Here is a 24,302-nt window from a genome sequence, read left to right as displayed (position 1 = left end):
CCCCCGAAGATGGACTCTATGCTACAGTGCATGTTCGGGGGTCTCAATGAGCGCTACGTATGTAAGCACATGGGACTCGTATTCCTGTGTGTGTCGACATCACTTTGCACTTGAGTCCAGTGCGGTTGCAAATACTTAAGTACCCTTTCTTGCTATTTTTGCCATGAAACAATGGTTCAAGAAAATGACAAAAATGTCTTTCATTCAAAAAAAGAAAAATAACGGTTCAAAAAAAGGACAAAAATATCCTTTATCCAGAAAGTCGTGGATGATGTTAACTCTTCAAAGTTCAAACAACGAACCAAACATGAAACACTCTCTTTCTTTTCCGTTTAAACTTTTCGTCATCTTCTTCCTTCTCTGTGAAACACTATAAAACCCTCTCTCTCTCTAGATAAGAAATTAAAGGACACAAAGAGCCAACGATCCGATGGTGATCATCCTCCTCTTTCTGCTAGCAGTGGCCAGAATGCTGCCCTCATTCAGCGGACAACCGACTGCGGCGTACCCTCCACCGCCTTCGAGGGACACCTACAACAGAATCTTCCTCCAGTATAACTACAACGAAATCTTTTAAAGTGTAATCTGTCTACCCCTACGTCGGCAATACTTCCTATCAGGGCTCTGCCTTCCAGACCACCCTGACGCTGCTCAACACGGGTGTTCTCACCCTCAAGTCTTGGCGGGCATTCGGCAGGTTCTGGCACCGCGAGGTCCTCATCTCGACCTCCGGCGCCGTGCTCTCTGACAAGACCCACCTCCCCACCAATGTCGGGAATGGCACGTTCCTCTTCCACTTCCCCATCACGAACCTCAAGACTGCCATCGAGACGGTTGGTGACTACAACTTGACCACGGCGAAGATCGTGCTCAAGGGGGAGGTGTTCGACATTGCGATTTACGATTTACACATAGTAGCGATTTATGAAAATTGCGTAGCAAAAAAAAATGGCAAATCACTAAATTAAGTAGCGATTTACGAAAATCATGTAGAAAAAAAATGAAAAATTGCTAAATCGAGTAGTGATTTACGAAAATTTTGTAGCAAAAAAAAAACAAAAAATTGCGAGAAAGGGTGTTACGAAAACTTCGAGCAAGAAACAACCAAAGAAAACATGAGTGTCACGATCAAACAAAACACTTTATTGCTCTTTTTCGATAGTTACAAGAGAGAAAGAAAAAAAAGAATTTATACAAGGCCTAAAAAACTCTGAATCAAACTCCACAACTCATCATGTTGAACCATGTTACAGTCAGTGTACAGGTCAGTCGATGCTTGATGGAGCAATGTAGGATCGTCTGCTGGATGTACATATAGGCAGAAAGAGAAGGGAGAGAGAGAGAGAGTTGATGTTTATGGCCTTCTTAAGGGGAGATTCGTTTCTCGGATAATCCTGCAGTGCAGGGACAGATTCTTAAATAACCATCTTTGGGGTACTTAAGTCTTTGTAGCCGCTCTTTTTTCTAGAATCATCATTTTATGACATCAATGGAAGAAAAAGTACTTAAGTTTTTAATTATAACTGTATTGAACTCTGACGCTAACTGATGCTGACAAACATAGGAATACGAGCCACATGTGATTACATATGTGGCGTTCACTGGGACCCCGGCCGTCAGGGGGACCATATAACCTGCTTTGGTTTGTTATGGTGGAACAGTTGTTCGTTGTGTCCATGTGTCACGTCGGGCATTGAAATAGCAAGAGTGACCAGGAACCAGTGATCCACCACAGAAACATCATCAAATCTCTGTCAGGCGGTAGCACATCCATTGTTAGGGAACAACAGTCGTTGGCTGACACCTTTCCTGCATCATCGAAGCCGTAATCGCTTGAGGTAGGGGGAGAGGTGTTATCCCTACCCCGTCCTCATCCCCTCTTTAACAGACTGGGTAGGAGCCCACAACCTGTAGCCTCCCTTCTGTCGATCGACAGTCGTGCAGTACCTCTCGATGATAACTGCCCAACCGACAGGGGTGGCCGGTGGTGGCTCACAATGTCCCTACCTCCCTGACCTAGTGTGGATGGAGGCAATCGTGGTGGGAGCCCCCCCCCCCCCCCATCGACGGTCAACCACCATCTGGCGGGCATCCATGGGATGAGGCATCCGCCAAATGAGGCAGACCGGTGGGGCCAACCCTTGCCAACAGCAGCCCTCAGGCCATCGACTGTGGACGAGGGCCACCATCGACAAGTTTTCCCGTAAGAATGCTACTTGTGGGTTCCCTTCATGGCTGAGATTTCTCGTGACAAGGGAATCAGCCAAACCAGTTCCATGCGTCGGTTCAAAACAGGAACCGGGTCCCAACCCGGTTTTCACATTAAAAACATGGTTTCAAGCGTTATAGGTCTAGATGCGGGCATGTTTCCACTGGTTTTGACCCCTAACACCCCGGTTTCAAGTATCGTGGGTCTCGTACAGGGTGCCCAACCTCTGTATTGGGCCCAACCACCTTATCTTAGTCCTATGTTTCAGACCCAACCCAAGTTGAACCTTATCGAGCCTAGACGGAGCTCCAGTTTCAAACCGGATTGGGTTAAGATCATACCCAAACATATTTTGAATTTGGATGGGAGTTAAAACATATCTATCTCCCTCAAGCTTCAATCCACTGTCTGACCCAACTCATTTTGGGTCCAATAAATCATTGTATTTTCGATTTGATCGTAATCCAACTATATGTCTTAACTAAGTCAAAATTAACCTAAACTCAATTCAATCTCCTAAATGGGCTTACACCAACCATAATGCTATCAAAAACCCACCAATGCCCAACTCTTGAATTACTCGTTTGACCTAAGTAAAATAATTTTAGATATGATCAATTATATTTGGATCCAAAAGCCTTTATAGTTGGACCTCTCTACTTGGTCTCAAATATTGCAAGTGAATATATTTAACATTATGCTACACCGACCATGGGAGAGCAACCAGGTTCATATACTTTTTATATTTGGATCGTTGGCAACATAGATCTTGTCGTCAGTCAGTTTCTCTTGATCATTGCATCAATCTACACCCATTAGAGATGACGGCACCTTCGTAATTCTTAGAAGTTGCGTGAAACTAGAAGAAACGAAAGCGGATCAAGCTTGAGGCTGAGTCTTTTTTTTTTCAACCCGGAGTGAATAATGCAAGAGCAAAGCTACGTGCAAGCTAGGTTCACAAGCGATCTAGGATCCAATTGGTTCTATAGTTAGTATTTAAGACTTGGATTTATGTTTTGGGTTTGCTTTTATAGTCGGATGTTATTCAAGACTTCGTGTTTATTTTCTATAATTACTTATTATGTAGGAGGGATTAGGCATAGAGTTGATAAATAAAAATTATTATTTCTCTTGAGTTTATGCATTACTTTTGTTTTAATTGTTTTTTCTTTTGCAACATAATTTTAAAACAGTGAGATAGAGCTGAACAACGTCTAAAAGTAGGCAAAAGCCAAGTTTTAAAACAGTTTAAACCAGTGTTGTCAGTAGGGGTGGGCATAGGTCCAACCCTGCCCGCTAATGGACCAGGCCGACCGAGCTGTTGACCGGCTCGGTCATCAATGACGGGCCGGGCTGGGCCTATTATATATTATATAATATATAATATATAATATATAATATATTGTATGATGTATATTATTTATATAATGTATTATATTATATATTATGCATTATATATATTATATTATATATAATATATATGCTAACGGGCTGGACGGGGCCAGAGGTTCGGTTCAGGTTAACGGGGTGGACCAGGGCCAATTATACTGGCCCATGGTGGGCTGGGCCGGTTAGCACCCCTAGTTGTCTGTATCGGTGCGTATCGGCCTGAATCTGCCAATACGTATTGTAAATCATACTAACCTGATTCGACTATTTTTTACTAAATATAAAAATAGCTTAAAATTAATTTTTAAATATTTTTAAATATTATTTTAATAGCTTTAACACGTGTCACGTTCTAGTCGAACACTTAATAATTTTTAGTTATTTTTGGCCGATTCAGAACTATTCACTTGAAAATCCATATCGGTTCTTTCACCTGAATCGTTGGCCAAACTATACAGGTTCGATTCCGATACTGACATTGGTTTAAACCATTTCTTTTAAATGATAAAAAAAAAACGAATCTTGGTTTCATATCAATTTTTTTGCCCATACGATTCAAATGGGCCGATTCAGGACGACACCGAGAACATTGATTCGTGATATTTTTGGTATTGTCGTTGCCAGAACGAACCCGGGTCACGTCATACCCGGTCCAGGTCCAGTCTGAGTCAGGGGCACTACTACGGGTGTCAACGGGTCGAGTTTAACCAGGGACCGACCCGTAGCTTGGTGATAAATAAGAAGACACTGTTAGTTTATGGGTCGGACCTGAAGGATCCGATTAATACATGGATCCGGGTTTGGTTTGTGAAATTTTATATCTGACCTGGGCCCGACCCAAGTTCCGATTAAGATCCACAAATTTTCAATGTAAAAATGCTAAAAATTATTATTCTACCGGGTATGGTCTGGGTCTGGTTCATGTAGTCCTTATAGAATCTGGATATGGTTTCTCTTATGATAGGTCTGACTAAACCCGGGTCCGGATCCGGTACCATCATCTCAAATCTGGTTTGAGTTTGGTTTCACCTGGGTTCGAACCAAACCCGACCCGTTGACAACCTTAAGCACTACGACGTTGACGTTCCCCACCGAGTGACTGCGGCGCTACGCAACAAAAAACCGGCCCCAAGACCACGTACGGATGGCACGTCAGAGAACTCGTCATCCGGGCCCACCCGTACGCGGGGCCCTGGCCAAGCGCACGCCAGCAATCATCGTGGGTCCCACGAAGAACGATGCGTCACGTCTATCCTGTCCTTCGTCTGCCACGTCAACTGAGGCTGATATAGGCTGGACGCCACGTGATCAGATCACGTCAGCAACACTGTGCCGGGTGACTGGACGAAACAAGGGGTGTTTTGGTCATTTATGGTTAGGTCCGGACTCGAACGGCAGGCCCAAAGCTGGGGCTGCAATCGCGCTCAAAAGATTTGATTCGAATCTGGATCGGAATGATATCCAGTAAAGTAGACTTGATATCCAGATAGAAGATATATGTGATGGTACGCACTGGATCCTGTAAAAAAGAACGAAAAACAAAAGTTTTACACATAAAGAAAAATGTAGACAGATTGGATATAATCCGAATCAAAATATGATCCGGCATACAACATTGATCCAATTCCGTTCGGTGTAAACATTTTGTTCTTATTTTAAGAACCCGTTTCCAGGAAGATGTACAAGATTTGGATCAGATATCTGATCATACTCAATAAGTTTAGACCCATAAATGAAGCCTTGTTGGAGTTTCAATCGAACAGATAGGTTATAATCGTCTGACACATTATTACTGGATTTGAATGCTTATAATAAGATCTTAATGTAAACTAGGATCGGATTTGGATTTGCGAAACTTGATTTGTTTTGTACTTGGATCAGCATTTTAGGTCACATTTAATTCGAAACTGGATATGGATGTCAATAAGTCAAATTTTATCTGATATCTAACCGAATTCATTCTGTTTAGTTGCATTTGCTGAACCAAAACAATAGCGTATTATAATCGGATGTGGATATTTTTTATTTTTTACTACCAAGTCCCATAAATATCCGAATTTGATAGATATCCCAATACGATTTCATGCGTTATTTGAAAAGGTCTTAATTTTTTTTTTGTTTTTACCGGATCCAGTATTATCAAATTGGTTTTGGTTCAGGATTCAACTCTAACTGCCTGACCAAACCGGCAGAAAAATCCTGCTGAAACACCTTTAGCTGCGTAAAAAAGGTTGAGTACCAGACTTTTAGCAGCAGTTTTTGTCATCGTTAAAAGTTTCCGCGGGGGCTTTTGGCAGAGACAAAAATCACCTTTAGCGGCTACTTTTTTTTATGACGCGCGTCCGTTTTGGTCAGGCAACCACCACACCACTCACTGTATATATATATATATATATATATATATATATATATATATATATATATATACCGTACATTTTGGATCAAAATTCGAATCTAATAAAATCTGCCCCGTATCCGGTCCGCTTACAGTCCTTTTATTTGGAGGACTTGGAGTTTCCCAAATTGCCCCAGAGATACTGTTTGATCGTGCCATAAATGCAGCATGGACGGCGAATCTTAAGCGTCGGACTACGCTTCATTCTGTGTCAGTACGACTGTACGCGTCAATGCGCGTGCACCAAGGAATTACAGAGGGAGTACAAAACTGTACAAAGGGGCAGAAAGTTGCTTGGCTTTACGTTACCTCTGCACACATTCCAAATCGGTGCGTCATACGCATTATCACTATTTACAAAGTACACTCACTCACCCACCCACCCACCTTCTCTTTCTCTCTCGTGTTTCTGCACTTCACGTGTGTACTCTCACTTCCCCGAGCACCTTCTTGGTGCTGATGACCGATGAGGCTGCCAGTTGTAAGCGGGTCGGACACCATGTAATTGGATCTGGACCCGGTCAAGCTCACGATATTTGATTTGTTTTTTGGCTTTTTATTGACAAAACCTCAATAAAAATAAATAAAATCATAAGGTACCACATTTTTTTCATTTGACGTAGGATGATCACAGTTGGAAACTCATGAAAGGCTGATGGTTGAACATTTTTGTAAATATTCAAGACTTAAAAGTCATATTTTTTCATCAAAAAACATGATCCATGTGTGTTTAGAACACATCTTTACGATCAGATTTAAGGAAAACATGAGAAAAAATCCTTATAAAGCCCAGTTAGCATGGCGGTTATCAGCTACCATCGTCTCTTTATATATTTATTTATATTTTGATAAAAATTTTTAACATTTTAAGAATTAAAATATGCCAATATTTCTTGAGATTTAAAAAATTTAATTTATAGCAAAATTCTTTTTTGCTAAGAAAATTTCAAGAATGAGATTTGTGACTGGATTTCAACTACAGCTGGGTAACAGGCTGGGGTGGCCTATGGCCCAGGCCGAATGGGTCAAGCTTGGACCTAGCTTTTGAAAGGTCTGGGGTGGCCTATAGCTCAGACCAGCTCGCAAACTTTATATATCCTATGGCCCAGGCCAAATGGGTTAGGCTTGGACCTAGTTTTTTAATGGTCTGGGGTGGCCTATGGCTCAGGCCAACTCGCAAGCTTCATATATATATATATATATATATATATATATATATATATATATATATATATATATATATAACCCTTATCATCAAACATGTAAGATTTTCTAATTTTTTTATACGAATTGACTCTTGGATCTGATTTTAATACACAAGCAGGTTTATATAAGGTTTAAAAATTGATGGCCTAAGATTTTCTAAATATAAAAGATAAAACATAAAAAAACATAATCCAAGTTTTATTTCTCACTAAATTGACCACACATCTGTAAGGTCAGATTTAGGTAATACATAAGAAACCCCCCTAAAATGGTCAGTTGGCATGACGCTTAGCTAAAAAAGGGGTGAGCAGCTACCACCTTTTATATATATATATATATATATATATATATATATATATATATATATATATATATATATATATATATATATATATATATATATATATATATATATATATATATATATATATATATATATATATATATATATAATTAGGTCAAGTATGTGATTCAAAAGCTTGATCAATCTTGGATCCCATTTATTTGTTTGTATTTTTCAATTGTTATTGACAAAACCTATGCACTTAGTGTACGTTTGGAAGAGAGAAAAACTTCAATAGGAAAAAAAAGTTTTGCCCATGAGAGTGTTTGATATGAGAAGTTTTTTAAAAGAAAGTTTTTTGCTTGTATGTGTAGCATGAGAAAAATAGAGTAAAAAAAGTGAGATAGAGGAGGAGGGTGGTGGTGGGGAGATGGATGGTGGTGGTGAGATGGTGGGTGTGGTGGTAGTGGTGATGGTGTTGGTGAGATGAGTGGTGGGGTAAAAATAAATTTTCTCTTGGTTGAAAATATTCGTCCACCCATTTTATGAAAGAATGTTTTCTATAAAAAAAAATGTACTTTTTAAAAAAATTGTCTAAGCGAAAGAGTCTCCAGTTTGTAAAGGTTGGAAAATCCTTACAAATTTTCTATTTTGCTTCACTTTTTCTACATCTTTCTCACTTCCAAACATGCTCTTAAGAAAATAAATGTGAAATATTGTGAATATAAGAGGACTTATAACCTGGTCTGGCCCGACCCGACCCTAATTTGGCCCATGGCCCAAACGGGCTTGCCATGGGCTTTATATTAAACCCGAACTGGGTCTAAGCCAACCCAGTTGGTGAACGAGTCAGGCTTGACCAGGCCCATGGTCCGATCAAGCCGGTTCACTAACCGGGTCAGTCCCACCGGGCCCGCCTATTGTCCAGCCTTAACTTCTTCCTAAAAATGGCAAGTGAATTTTTGTAGACTATGCAGCCTTTCTTCAGGGATCTGATCTGGCCTAGGGTTAGAGAGAGAGAGGTCCCGGGCAGAAGGCGTTGTAAGGCTGACCCGGATCTCGGCCATGCCAGGGTGACGACAGCATGCGCCTTGGGGTTTCCAGTTTTCCTTCTGCAGGTGGGCCCCACCGTAACAATCCCTATCTCGGTTTTGGATCCACTAGATCACGATGGGTCCGAATCCAAATCAAAACATTGGACAGCGCACAGCTAGTCAGAATTTGGATCCGAATCTAAAATGTGCTGATATAAATCGAAATTTTAAATGGTAATACTGGAGCCGATAAGAAGGCATCGAAACCAAGTGTCTCACATGCAAAAAAACTACACACAGTGATCATTAAAAAAATGCGATCATTCAACTCCGAATCCAATCCAAATATCAATTTGAATCTTCTTTTCGAGATCCAAATCTTAAAATAGTACGTCAGATGTGAATCGGTTTGACCAAATATGACTCATGTGCATCCCTACGAAAACAAAGAAGAACAAGGCGGGGTAAGTTGATGTTAGGGTCTTGTGGCTAAAGATCCAAAATCGTGGTATGATATCTGTGGATTATGGATCCCGGTGCGAAGTAAGAAACCCAAGTCTGTAAGAATCTTTCTTGGTTTCATAGACAAATTTTTAATCTGACACTCATGTACTTGATCGGGGGTGTGGGGGGAAGGAGGAGAATGGATCGGGCATAGTGGATCTGGCGGTGACCCTCCAGGTTAGACCCGCTTTAATTAACTGGTGGTCATCACTCGGCCTCATTTCATGTCCAGTCATACGTAAAAGAGTGTACATGGATCATAGAATGCATACCATATTTGGGTCTGGATCCCAACATGGTTATAAGACTAAACCAAGATGGGCCTAGATATGAAAACTTGTATGGATAAGGGTCTAGATTTGGTCTTCCCTTTATAACTAAGTATGGTTCAAATTGATCAGATATGAACTGGATCATTCCACATCCAAATTTGAATAAGAATCCATACTGGAGTCAAGATGTGAATCATATTCAATGAGCTAGGGTTCAATCTAGGGCAGATCTCAAAACAGTGTCCCAGGCCCAGCCCAAGCAAGCCAATGCACAGGCTTCCCACATATCCATACTTTTTTCCTTTTCCTTTTTCCCCAGTAGTAAAAGGGAAAACCCCCTTATCAACAACCACAAATTTTCATGCCTTCCATTAATAAAACCCTTGAGGTCCTCCTCACCTACCCGAGAGCAGCATTGGTGAACAAAATGAACAAAAAAATAGACATAACACTAGTTATGTTGGTACCTATACCAAGTTCATGTTAGACATAACGGATCTGGATCCAACCCATTTAAGTGACCGAGTTTGACACTATTAGTGGGTCACATTTAGTGGACCACATAATGGGGAGATAGTGGGTGGCAGTTACGTACACAATTACCTATTCGTGACAATAGCCTACCCAAATTCCACATGCAGGTTTACGTGGTATAGGGTTCTACTCACCATCAACATAAGGCCTGAGGTCATCGTGGGCCCATAACCCATTGTTGGAATTACTTGCATCAACATACACAGAAGCGTACCTGAAAGTGTATTCGTTGATGCCACAGAATGTGCGTGCGGGTCCAGTTGTTACCGGGTCCGACTCAAATCCAATTCAAAGCTGGGTCTGACCAGGGTCAAGTTTAAACTGATTCTGACCTGGATCCAGTAGGGTCCAGGCACTATTTGGCCTGAACCGGATCAAGAACCTGATCCGGTCCCTTCTGGAACCGGTTCAGAGTCGTTTTTGACCGGTTCCTTCCAGTTTTTCACTGGTTTCGAGATGCTAAGACCCTATTTTCAAGAATCTAGAAAGGTACAGGGATTTTGGCTTCGATCATTGAGTTTTTATAAACTTTTGTTCATATTTAGTATCGGTTCATAAGATTTAGAACCGATTTGGACCCTTTGATGACCGGTTCGGGGCAGTTTCAGACAGGTTCAGAGTGTTTTCTGACCGGTTTCTTCTTGAGGACACTGGGTTTTACCCATATGAGTTTGTTTTAGTTTTTTTTTTCATGCTTTATAAAGTCTTTATTGTATAAAAGCATGACTTAAGCATATTAATTTATGTGTTCCATGTTGGTTAAGTCATTCATGATGGTTTTAAGCATGAATTATGACTAAGTTCATGATATTTATCATCAAAATTAGTTTATGCATATGAGTGAAAGCATGAACTTGTATTTTTTTTATATAAAGTGTATCTTGTCATGAATATACAAGCATTAATATGTGTGCATGAGTATATTCCATGATACGAATATATTTTTTGGTAAAATATCTTAATTGACTAACTTATGTTATCACCAAAGTGATCTGAGTCATGTCAATTAAGGATTCTTTAGACCGTATTAAGATTCGTTATTATGATTGTGTGTGAGTTTATGAAACATCGATTCTACACAAAGGTAGGTCGTTGTGTTTCAAATTCACACAGAATGTTATAGTAGATGTACTTTTCAGCTCATGAAACATGTTCGTACCTAAAGGTACAATGTTGAATTGCCTCTGGTTACATGATCTGCTAGTTTCAACAACTGAAGTCAATTTTTTGAGAATTGAAGAGACGAAACAACTATCAGTATTGTCGTTTCCACCAAAGTGGAACGATAATTACTCAATTATGCTTGTCTCAGAAAAGGTGAATAATAAGGGGTCTCATATTTACTTTTTCAATATAAATCTCATATAGAGCGATTTATCCCCCACTCATACGGAGAATAGAACAACCATTTTGAAGGTTGTCTATGAGAAGTGAGAGCGCTCAAAAGGATGTCCATGAGAAGTGGTAGTATTCAAATAATCTTAGCATGTTGCTTTTACAATCTTAAGTGGCTTAGAATATTTGAGGTGTTATCTCTCATTGCAGGGCAGTGGAAGAATTTCTGAAATCTATTGAGACATAAATTCTTGATTTTATACGAGATTTTATCTCAGGCCATTTGGATAAGAAACTTCATTATAGGTCTTGCTATTGTTGACTCTATTGAGAGACCACTAAAGATCTTTTGTGATAATGAAGTAGCCATGTTCTTTTTCAAATAACAATAAGAGCTCAATCTCGTGTCGACACATAGAGTTAAAATACTTTGTTGTTAATGAAATGACTGAGAATCATCTGGTATGTATTGATACAATTAAGACGAAGAAAATGATTGTGGATCCTCTTACTAAAGGGCTAGCATTGGGATTCTATTCCCAACATGTAAAGGGGATGAGTCCTTTTGATTCCTTCTTATGTATGACAATACATTATGTGATCACATTTGATTCTCTAAGACTTTGTAAATTGTTGATTTTGCATAAAGGATCTCACATATGAGTTAGAGAGAATAACAAAATAACAATATTAAATGGCCAAAAAGAAGAATAGGTAAGAGACCAACCTATTCATAAAGGTAATTTCAACATGCTTAAGCACTGAAGGTGAATTATAGTGTAATACATTGAAATATGACATTTCATAAATGAGTGTTCATCTTCATGACTCATATGATTCATCCTTGTGATAAAGGGTAGCATGTGAACCTACATGAAGAATTAAATCGAGATAACGGTAAAAACCTCAATTTAGTGTACTTTTGGCGTCAATGGGTCAAGTAGAAGAATGTTTGACATAACAGATCTGGATCCAACCCATTTAGGTGACCCGATTTGACACCATTAGTGGGGCACATTAGTGGACCACATAATGGGGAAATAGTGGGTGGTAGTTACGTACGTAACTGCCTCTTTTCTCAGTATATAAGGGGGGTGACTGCTACAAAAATGATGAGAGATTCGTGGCAATAGCCTACCCAAATTTCACATGCAGGTTTACGTGGTATTAGGGTCCTGCTCACCATCGACATAAGGCCTGGGCTCATCGTGGGCGTCAATCGGATGAGGAGAACGCCGAACACCCGCACACACATTTTGTGGCATCAACGAATACACTTTCAGGTATGCTTCTGTGTATGTTGATGCAAGTAATTCCAACAGTTCAATGTTTGTTTATCTTGTTCTTGGATTCTATGTTTTAAATGTCTATTGTTTGGTAACGATGTGCAGACAACTAAAACAGATACTGAGATTTCGATGGACAACTCGAGCTTTTCATCGGCAACCGTCAGTTGGAAAATCATGTAGGCGTACATACATTAAATTACACATTGTAAAACTATCTTAGGTTCTTGCCCGATTTATGTGATTTAATCTGGTTGGGCTATGTGATATCTCATATGGCATGATACATACCATGTGGAGAGACTTGCCCTGTCTACAATTCTGTAATGGATTGAATTAGAGACAAACTCTTAAATACATTAGCTTATGGTACTCAAACCTTATATAATGGCCTTCTCTCCATGCTCTCCATAAGTCAGAAAGAAAATCCAGTCTCTCTCTCATTAGGTCTAGAGAAAAAAAAATGGTCACATATACAGGTTTTGAAAGATGATACTATTAATGATCTATCGAAGCACCAACAAATTCAGGTACGCTTCTACATCAAGTTTGGTTTCTGTTTTTGTTTCAATGATTCAACGAGATTATGTAAATTGGTCATTTTAGTTTTTGGTGAATTTTTAAATCCAATAATTGGTATCAAAGCAATCTTGTTCTCATTGAATCATTGAAAATATAATTTTATTGTTGAATTTTTTCTTTTGGCAGTGCCAATCTTGTATGATCGGTGGCTGAGTTATTTTGTGTCAGCCGATTGGGTGGAAAGGGTCGTTCGACCCTTTTCTCTTAGGTGTACTGGATTGCACAGATCAGAAGGGCCGTCAGACCCTTTCCTTTTTTAGACCTCCAGATAGGAAGGCTTGTCGGGCCCTTTCCCTTTTCAGACCTCCAAACCGGAAGGGTCGTCGGGCCCTTCTCTTTCACCGACTGCTGGACGGTGGGAACAACAAACATATGTGTATTCAACGGCATCCGGGCCAATTTCGGCCATCGTCGGATATGTTGTGTTTGTCGGCTCCCCTCGAACCATTCATGACTGTCATCGCTTAAGGGTTCAATCGTTTGCCGGATTGTGAGAGCCTGCTGGCATCCGGCGCCATTTTATTTTGGGCCATTGTCGGAGGTAATCGATTTGCCGGCCACACAGAGCCATTTTTGGCAGCCATCGGTTGTTTGGTTTCGGTCGTTTGCTGAATTGCAAGAGCCCGCTGGCATCCAGGGTCATTTTGTTTTGGGCCCTCGTCGGAGGTAATCGGTTTGCCAGCATCCTGGGCTTGATTGATCCATCACTGACGACCGACGAGAGTCACAGTAGGGTTTTCGACACTCCGTCGAACAGGTTTTCAACGTCTAACGAATCGTTCGGGTAAGGCATTGGGTGCAAGCCGGTTCTGTCATGTGCTTTACCAAAGTAAACCTCCATGCACAGGACCAAATCGACTGTCCAGTTCTTGGTAGCCTGCCAAAAGTGCCCTTGGCCGGTTCGGTCTTTAGCTGGCCAACTCAGAGCCGGTTCAACTTTTAACTGATTGGTTTAGGGCTGGTTTGGCATTCATTGTAGCCTGGACTGGCTATTTTTGTTAGGATCGGGGCACAGCTGACCCAGTTTGATCCTTGTTTGAGCCGGTATAAAACTTTTGCTCAACAGATAATAAATTTTGAGTGTCGTCAGTCGTCACGCAAAAAGAGTCCATATCAAGTCAAGATCCTGTTTGGAATCATACTCACGGATATCAATTTTCTTTTCTCGATTTTATTGCTTTTCAATGTCTTAAAAAGACTCTACAATATCACAAAAAAAAAGAGCCTTCAAACAAGAATATTTCGTTAATATCACAATAACATCACAAAATTATAAAAAAAAATTTAATTTAGTTATTTTTGCTATTTTTCAAATTTATTATATTGTTTTCTCTAAAAAATCTATATTTTATTTTTTACATTTATCATAAATACTTGTTTTACAAATTTTCCTTTGGTATCGTTACAAGCTCGATAAATTGTGTCTGCGGAATCCCAACCACATAAGGATTGGTTCGTTCCGTATAAAATCAAGTCAAAACTGACCTGAATTATAACTGTCCGTGAGGGGACATGGATGCCATATTAAAATAGATAAAGAACACAACAGACATTCACCAAATCTCAATATTGGATAATCCGACTCTCGTGATTGGCTGCATGGCTACGACCTGGCCATTGGTCAGAAGGTTTTCTGTCACCTCCGGTTGAGGGTAAAAAGACAAAAGAAGACTGCAGATCATGATGGAAGACGAAAGTAGCCTTTGACTTCTCTAAACGACGAGGCGTTCCACCTGGGTTTAGGGGTGTCAACCGTTTGGATCTGGTTCGGACCCAGGTAATTAAATCCGAATCATGATATGACCCTGAGGTGGTGGTACCAAATCCAGACCTAAGTCCAATCGGGTCTGCCATAAAGAAACATACCAGCGTTTTTAATTATTTTACATGAACCAGATCCAGTCCAGACGTGACTAAATAGTAGTTTTTAATTATTTTACATTGAAAAATCAAGGATCTTAATCGGAACTTGGGTCAGACCAGGGTCTGGTATGAAATTTCACAAACTATACCCGACTTTATATACTAATTAATCACATTGGTTGGGTCAATCCGGATTCTAATCGAGCCTCCTCCTTTATTACCAATTCTAATCGAGCCACCTCCTTTATTTCACGAGAATTCAAGTATTTTTATATTTCTTCATTTTTATTGTAAAAATATCGGCAACAATAAGTGAACTAAAAAATGAAAGATAAGTTTTTATGCTAAGCAATAAAAACATATATAAAGAAACCACACGTTTTTTCATGAAAATAGCCATTGAAAACATAAATATCGTGATAAAAATTTGATATTTACAATTTAGTGAAAATGCAATGATATTGTGAAAATATTGCGAGAAATTACTGCTTAAAACATTTGCTCAAAATGTATCGTGATCTTTTTTATGAAATTTTGAAAAAATTGCTATATTTGTCACACTGATTTCGCAATCCGAAATGCTGAAAGTATGCACCACGGATAGCATATATATAATTCAACCTATTTGTAACGGATGTGATAGTACAATGCCGAACTTGGATTCAAATCAAAATCTGGTTCATTGAAACGGTTTTGGATTTGTTAAAGTTCATTTCATATTTGAATAAACCATGATACTGGATATATCCAATCCATCTTCATCCCTAAAGAGAAAAGGTGATGAGAGAAGCCCGGATGTGGATTGGTTGATGCTTCGCCAATTTTCAGGGATGATTTGAGATCCGGATCCATATCAGGCATGGTAGTGAAATTCCTGATTCGGTTAAAACATCTAAGCTCCTGTGGCACCGATCCATCCAAAACAGGCAAAACCTATTGCTTTGTACGTGGAGAGGAAGAATCAGGTATGGGTCGACTCCATGACCTGCATCCAATTATGTCAGATCACCCACCTCAATAGGAATAAACCGGAAAACATGTGTTTCAGATCCGAACCAGATTCCAAAACATACTATTTGAGCCATATAATATATATGGGTCAGGTCTCGTACTCATTTGAATCCCTATAAACAAATCAAACATAGGCTTGATCATGTATAACTCGAATCTGAATCTAGATTTTAAGCAACAAATCGTAATTCAAGTGAGACCCAATGGGCAGAGTTGACTCCAGATCCAAATTTTTATATTTTGATACTGGAGGAGGGTGAAAATTGCTGGACACAAGGGTGCGTTTGACTGAATCAGATAAAATCCTGCTTTGAATCATATAAAATATAAAAGATCGATGTAAATCCAGATCTAAATCCCAAGGCTGCGTTTGACTGGTCTAGATCTCAAACTGAGATTTTGAGATCCGAGCAATGGAGATACTGTGGATATCTTAATTAACCGACCCCCATTGGACGAAAAATCCTTTGGATCTCTTTCCCTTTTCCTTCATATGAGAGATTAGAGATCAGTGGATCTCTCATCCAGGATTTGGGTCCCTCGGATTCTGGCATCGGGACCATGCCACATCGGCAACCCCCATGCGACCTCATATCCTTGGATCTAAGAACCAAGGGTTTCAAACGGCCCGGAATGGCCAGGTTTGAGCTTGGGAAAAGTGTGGCCAAGGAAATAAGAGCCTAAACCTAGCCCATATTATGGTGCTATTTAAGGTACGGTCCTATTGAGATTCAAGCTTTATCAACTCAATCTAATCACATTGATGTGTTCAGCATGGTTTGTTTGCTAAGTATCAAACTTGAGATCGTATTATTTTGATTTAAAAAATGACAATCTTTTGATTAGTGAAATTTTAGTTCATTGTAGACCATTGAATTTTGAAGCCCTTAAAAAACCTGCTCACCTATCATAATCACATGATTCAAAACTCATTTTTTACCAAAACTCATTTGTAGATCAAGATCTGATTTTACACAAGAAATCTAAAAAATATAAAAGAATAAGGTGATTTATGCTTTATATATAGTTCCGTACCTCCAATAACACAAAATATTGGCCCTATTTAGAGTATGTAAATTTACTTAAAAAAATATTTAGGTTGATCGATCTTTAACACGAATTGCCTTATTTTATATGTAATCTTGTTTTAGGTATATTTTTTAAAATTATTAAAAAGTTTAAAATAATGCCTGTTTGTTTCATGTAGTTTTCATGTAAAATGCAGCCATGACTTTGCAGAAAGTCGTGTGAATTCCCGGAGCAATTCCATGAAACAAACGGAGCCCTGATCAGTCTGACTGACCCAAGTTCCAATTAAGATCGATTATTTTACAACGTCTGATATACGTTATATGGATAGATCTGGTTCTGTGGTTCGGTCGGACTCGGACCTGGACTCAAGTCGATACAGGCACCTCAAAGTTGGACCTGGGTCTGGACCCACTCCAGGCCGTGCGCGGCTTTGACCCGTTGAGACCTACCTTTCTTCTCTTCTTAATTACGAAATTACCCTTCTCTACTACAATGGTATTTTGATAATTTCGGGTGCTATAATGACGGTTGGGTCTTTGAAGTAGGGGTGGTGGGCATCGGCCCAGGCCCGTTTAGAACTCGACCTGCAGGGTTTTAAGTGCGGCCCAACCCAGAGATGGCCTGGCTAGTTTGTTAACGGGGCGGGTTTTAGCCCGGTTCTTAATTAGCTCGGGTTTGAAGAGCAGCTAGCTCATGACCTGGCCAATTGACCCAACGAGCCAATGTGAAGCGGGTAACGGGTTGGGTTGGGTTCTGCTCGACCCTAATCCATTTGTAAATAGTAATAATTAACTTCAACTTCTCAATTAATTACTTTTTAGTTTTTACAAAATTAATATAACTAATTAGGTAAATAATAATAGTTATCAAGTTATTATTATGCAATAGCTATTTTTAAAATTTTATATTATTACAAATTAATAAATAATCAGACCTACCGATAATCCGTGAGTCTCATGCCCGGCCATGTATACAACGGGCCGGGTTTTGGCTCAATACCTAACGGGTTCGAACCTAAAACCTTGGCCGAAACCGTCGGTTTGGACCATGGAGCCGCCCACCCCTACCAACGAGAGCAAGCAAAGCCATGCATTGGCTGGAGCGTTCTCGAAGTCCAAACCCATTAAAAACATCTCAGAAATGACACTCAATGTACCTGATTTTCATGGATGACGAAAATACCTCTAACCTACGTGGGCCTAAGAGAGGGGTCACGTAAGGGTATAGAAGTCTAATCGAATTTATTATAGGGGTTTTATTGTCATTTTATTAAATATCGAAACCCTAGCCCAATCTTGTCTACAGTAATGATTGACGAAGGGGCAGACCCTGAAACTCTGATTGATTTTCTTTCTACTCATAAAAAACTTCGCTTTTCACCATGCACACGCAATCTCCGTGGGGGCAATTAAGATCAACCAAAAAAATTTACATGATTACCCTTGATGTTTAACTAGAATTACTAATAAGCCCCTAGCAACCTGAGTAGAAAGAAAGAAGTGGCATACCTTCTAAGAGACAAGGGTATTTTAGTCCATTTCTGAAGTCAAAGAGAAACCTAGAATGCTGCACTCTCTATACTGACCTAGCCCGCTTAAGGCCTTGACTGAAATGCAACGTGCTCTACCAAAGCATCCCTTCCTTCTCAGTTGCACACTTTAGGGCAGGTTGGTCATTCTAGAAAGTTCTGAAATGACCAAGTTTTAGGGCACATATCCTCTTCTTTAATATATGCATTTTGCTTTAGGCCTTTAACTAAATCACCACGATAGTTAAGTACGTAGCAAACGTATTAATGTTTCTTGTTTTAGGAGCATGTCATATGAACCATTGGATTCACAAATTCAATGGTCATGATCCTACCAATTTTTTTTCGGTATTCAACTACAGAACTCGGGGTGATCCCCCACTTGTAAGTTTGGACCTAAATGAGTTGATCAAGCTGAATGGCTAAATATGCATTGGATCACACACCTATACTGCAGCTGATCTGCAGATAAACAAGATCCAACGGTCAAAGTTTATGGGAAAACCAAGTTTGTCATTAAAAGAGAGCTGGTACGTACAATTTAAGGCATGGTAGACCCAAGGGGATGGAGGTTCTAATCTTGAGGCGGGGTGGGGGGTGGAGACCTTGTCCCCCGCCCCGCCCCGCCCCACCCCACTGCCATCCCTAAGAGTGACACTGCTAAATTTAGTTGAACTTGGAGAGAGACATAAGTGGTCCAATATAGTTGCACCCTAACCAAACAGAGAGAACTATGCCCACAATGGGGCCATGGGCAAAATCTTAGTAGGACTATATAAATCATGCATGGTTCATTTTTAGTTTGGTCATGAAAAGTACCAATAAGTCACTTTTACCAGTTTATTCCTTACACCTAAATATAGATATGAAGTCAATGTGAGAAATTTATATATAGCCGTCTAAGATATGACGTTATACATCTAACCACCTGTGCTATCTAAAATTATGAAAAATGCATATCTTATCCAGAATTTACTCAAAGAGTTCAAAGGGGAGCCTTTCTTATGTCCATTAAATCAAAACTAATAATTAACTATTCCCATACAATTAAAAGTACGATAGTTTTTGCCTTTTTCTGCTTATAAAAACTCTTTCATTCTCTCCACCATGAAAAGGAGGGATCGAAGGTCTCTTGAAGCTCTCATCATGGGCAGTGCACTAAAAAAACCCCACGATGGTGTGCTCTCTCTCTCTTTGCAAAATTAATTGTTATTTTTTAATTATGTAAAAAAGTTAAGTGTTAATCATAATTAAATGGGCATAACTAAACTCAAGCACTTACGTGAACACTCTATAGATGATCCACTATTTTTAATTTTTAATTAAAAGTAGAGACGGTTAGACGAAAATCAACATACCTTAGGTGGCTATATGCAAATTTCTCAACACTTTTTGAATCGTTCCAAGGGGATGGGGTTGAAGTTCAACGGCCCAAAACCCAATATGGTGCAGTCATACAGCCAGTTGATAAGAAAAGAACCTTACAATGAAGTTTGTACTAGCAGCACCAACTTAACCTATCAGAAAGTAGTAACTGAACCCATATTGATTGTATGCAAACAACATGACCTTTCCTATGATTTGTCAGGCATCCAATCTATTGAAATTGAATGCACAACACAGCAAGAAATTGTACTACTGACGACCACGGGGGTGGCCCTAGCTAGTGGTAGCAGGCCCAAGATAAGGCGCTGACCCTTTCATTCCAGGTTCGACTCCTATCGAGTGTGTAGGGCTGAAGTGTTGGTGACCCCACCTGGAGATGAAAAAAAAAGTAGTAATGAGAAGACTACAATATCATTCCCATCCATGAAACTTGAACACTATTAAATGGGCGTATTTAATTTGCTTTTTTCTTGACACTCTGGTGATTCATGCACTAGGAAAGCAAAGAGGGAACCGGTGGAAAAGAATTATGATATAGAAGGGTTCGCTGCATACACACACAAAAGGAAGCGCTGTTGACTATAAAAGGAGAAACTGTTCATTGCCCCTGTGATTCATGCATCCTGGATTTGGTGTATACTTTGAAATGTTTGTTTTCAGGCAAGTTATTCCATTGCCTCCTTATGTCTTCGGCAGTTCTCTCGGCATCCAAACCAGCACCCTGCAGGCCTTTTCCAGCAAACCCCACAAAGTATATCCCATTATCTCCCTTCCAACTATATGGAAATGGTGATTTGAACTTGCCATTCTCTGATAAAGAATTGCAGTCCTATCCAAAACACACGATACATGAGATGGAGGATACATGAGTATTAAAGAAAGCAATAATAAAACCACACACGCGCACACACACACACAATATATATATATATATATATATATATATATATATATATATATATATATATATATATATATATATATATATATATATATATATATATATATATATATATATATATATATATATATATATATATATATATATATATATAGGGAAGGGGGACTGTCCAACCAAAGGAGGGTTCAAAATCTACAATCGATGAGAATTGCTAGCGTTCCATATCCAATGATCAAGTTTTTCATCGATCAGACTTTACATATTGGATTTTTATCATTCATTTAGTAAGCAACATGTTTTGGATTATGAATTTTCGATGTTTAGATGTGTTTTTTAAAGCACTAAAAAATCAATGGCCCACAATAATTTGTATTGTAAAGTTTTAAATGCATTGTGAGCTGTCAATTCTTCACATGCAGAAAAACATGGGTATTAAGGTGGAAATCATAGTTTCAAGCTTCATCAACTCAATCTGACCGGAAAGCTTTTTGCTAAGGATCAAACCTTGGATCGTGTTATTTCGATCCAAACATGATTTTTTTAGTGATGAAATTTGAGTGCGTTATGCACCGTTCATTTTTGAAGCCCTTAAAATACCTTTTTATTTGTCATAATCATATTATTCAAAACTCATTTTTTACATCCATAAGATTTAATTAAAAAAAAATCTAAAACCTATAATTTAAAGCTCAATAGTTATGATTTGGTGCCTTCAATAAAATTCCACACACACACACACACACACACACACACATATATATATATATCCTTTTGCATGAAAGGAGGAAAGTCTTTAAAGGGTAGTAAATTAGCAATGATAATCATGAAATAGAATAACACTATTACGCCAACCTTGAGCCAGGAGGAAAGGTTGGTTTTGTATCCAGTTGCTAGAATGATTGAATGGAATTCCAGTTCACTTCCATCGACAAATTTAGCTCCATTGAAAGTCAATGTATCAATTTCCGACATCATCTGTCTCATGGAAACAAATCCAAAGTCCATATATCAATTAACAAAAATGAAAAGAAAAAGAAGTAAAGGACATGATCCAGTATAGGTCACCAAAAGCAACAACTAAAATATTGATTACAATGATTGGCTTATGTGATTTCAAGTACCTTATAATAATACCCAAGTACAAAACCGATTGATATCATATGAAAAAGTTGGGGCACCAACTAGTATACATCCACTATCTAGAGATAGAGTAGAAGACAACTAGTGGTTTCCAATGGAGAAAACAACTTGAAGCCCTCCAAAAACAAAGAGAAACTAAAAAGAATGACTAAATAAAGGAAAGAAGCTCCACTAGAAGCTGAGAGAGAGAGAGAGAGAGAGAGAGAGAGAGAGAGAGAGAGAGAGAGAGAGAGAGAGAGAGAGAGAGAGACCTTGATCTTCCCACTCTTTATCTTAGAGATTGCTCCAACATCTAAGACAGGAGTCTTTCCTGTTTTATTTTTCAACTCCAACGGCCCTATTTCTGGCCTTCTCAACCCGTATTTTTCAGTGTCACCCACCATCCTCTCAGATAAGAAAACCAAAATCATGTCCACTAATCTCAATGGCAACCATCTCAACAACCCCATTGTCATACAATATGTTGAAATCCCAAACATGTCCCTTGGTAGCACATGCACCTGAATGAAATCAAAGGAAAACCACAGTTAGTTCAATCAACAACAATAATTAATCAACATAACAATGCCTATAACAATGACTATGATACATTTCATTGTAAAAATCCTGCATTCATTCAGAAAATAAAGATTTTTCCAATACTATTTTTCCTTTTGATGACTAAATACCCACAAAACATCGACAACAATCATGGTATATAACATATTTTGAGCTCTTTTGCTGAAATTCAGATGTGAGATAGTACTCTTTTTTTTTTATAGTCTTGAGATAGTACTCTTACGAGGTTGCTTTAAAGGGAGGAAAAAAAGCTTTTGAAAAGAAAAGAAAAGAAAAAGAAATACCAACAGCAGTAACCATCATAAGTACTAGAAGTAATAATAATGACAATCAAAGGCAACCTTTTTAACGTTTTTTTCTTAAAATAAATCCCAACATTAGTACTTTAAAAGACCCTTTTCCTCCTTTTCACTTTAAAATTAATTAAAGGTACTCTCTTCTCTTGAAAAAAAAACAACTCTGGAACTAGAAGTACTTCAAGTTTTCTGATATCTATCGATCCAAAAACTCCAACCCAACCCTCTTCTTTCTATTATACCACAAGAAGCAGCGAAATACCAACTAATAAACAGCAAAGAAACAATGGCACCAATCTTTTTAATTTTAAATCTAAACAAAAGTACCCTCATTTCTTCCAAACAAACAAAAACCAACAAAAGCAATTGTGGGAGTACTTCCAAGTTTTCTGATTTCTTGATTATCTTTTCACCAAAAAACTCCAAACAAACCCCAACTTCAATCTCCCTCCTAGGTGTCTCCCCTACCAATAAACAAGAGCAAAAAAAACATTGACAACAAAACCAATCAACAATATAATTGAAAAAAATGTCATTTTCTTCATAAAGCACTTACACCACTCCTGACTACCATAAAAGGCTTGGCGCCATGCTCACAAAGGTCCAGGCACACTTCCATCCCAGAATTACCACACCCCACAACCAGAACACTCTTCCCCTGCAGCCCCTCCCCATTCCTGTATCTGCTGGAGTGCACCACCGTGCCCCGGAAGGCCTCCCGGCCGGCGAAATCCGGGATGGCGGGCTCGGCGTTCTCGCCGGTGGCGGAGACCACCCACCTGCACAGGTACTCCAATTCGCCCGCCATGACCACCACCCGCCAGAGGCCAGCGGCGGCGTCGAAGGAGGCGGATTCGACTCGCTGGCGGAAGCGCGGCCGTATGCGGAAGCGGCGGGCGTAGGCGTCTAGATAGGAGAGGAGTTGGTGCCTGGTGGGGTAGGTGGGGAAATCGGCGGGGAAGGGCATGAAGGGGAGGTGACAGAGGGTCTTGGGGAGGTGCATCTTGAGGCGGTCGTAGGTGTGGTGGCGCCAGAGGGAGGCGGTGGAGGACTCCTTCTCGAGGAGGAGGAAGGGCAGGCCATGGCGGCGGAGGCAGGCGGCGGTGGCGAGGCCGGAGGGGCCGGCGCCGACGATTATGGGGCCGTTTACGTAGACGCAGAGCGGCCGGCGATGGTGGTGGTTCGGGTAGGTTGGGAATTTGGAGAATGGTGGTGGGTTTTGTTGGGAAGACCCTGATGGGTGGTGGTGGAGCTTTTCTTGTGTGCTTTCTTCCTCCTTGGAGAGTTCTTCCCCACACTGGCACTCCATTTCTCTCTCTCTAGAATCTAGTCACTAAGATATTTAAAAGAGCTCAACTCTGTTTCTGTCTCTAACACCCTTTTAAAAAGAATCCAATCGCTCTCTCTCTCTCTCTCTCTCGAGTCTAGTCTGTAAGATACCTTAAAAGAACTCAACTTTCTTTGTAACAGTGTAATACTCCCTTTTTAATTGTGGTGGGGTGAGGAGGGAAGATGCATTGGGTGTGGGAGGAAGAGACTGGAGGAGTTCAATGAGGGA

General features: G+C 39.6%; 1 protein-coding gene across 1 annotated transcript; it reads right to left on the bottom strand.

The window, feature by feature from the left end:
• Window positions 1-402: 402 nt before the first annotated feature.
• Window positions 403-24,053, bottom strand: LOC149827751 (indole-3-pyruvate monooxygenase YUCCA1-like). Its single transcript, XM_090018569.1, has 6 exons — window positions 23,301-24,053; window positions 22,142-22,390; window positions 21,603-21,725; window positions 20,527-20,678; window positions 594-819; window positions 403-531 (listed from the first exon to the last, which is right to left on the bottom strand). The coding sequence occupies exons 1-6, from the start codon at window positions 24,051-24,053 to the stop codon at window positions 403-405; spliced, it is 1,632 nt and encodes a 543-aa protein (XP_089874695.1).
• Window positions 24,054-24,302: the final 249 nt, after the last annotated feature.

Source organism: Nuphar pumila, chromosome 10, assembly GCF_984573655.1.
Source record: "Nuphar pumila chromosome 10, dmNupPumi1.hap1.1, whole genome shotgun sequence".
Classification (NCBI taxonomy): domain Eukaryota; kingdom Viridiplantae; phylum Streptophyta; class Magnoliopsida; order Nymphaeales; family Nymphaeaceae; genus Nuphar; species Nuphar pumila.
Note: the sequence above shows the minus strand (reverse complement) of the source record. Positions and strands in the feature narration are given on the sequence as shown.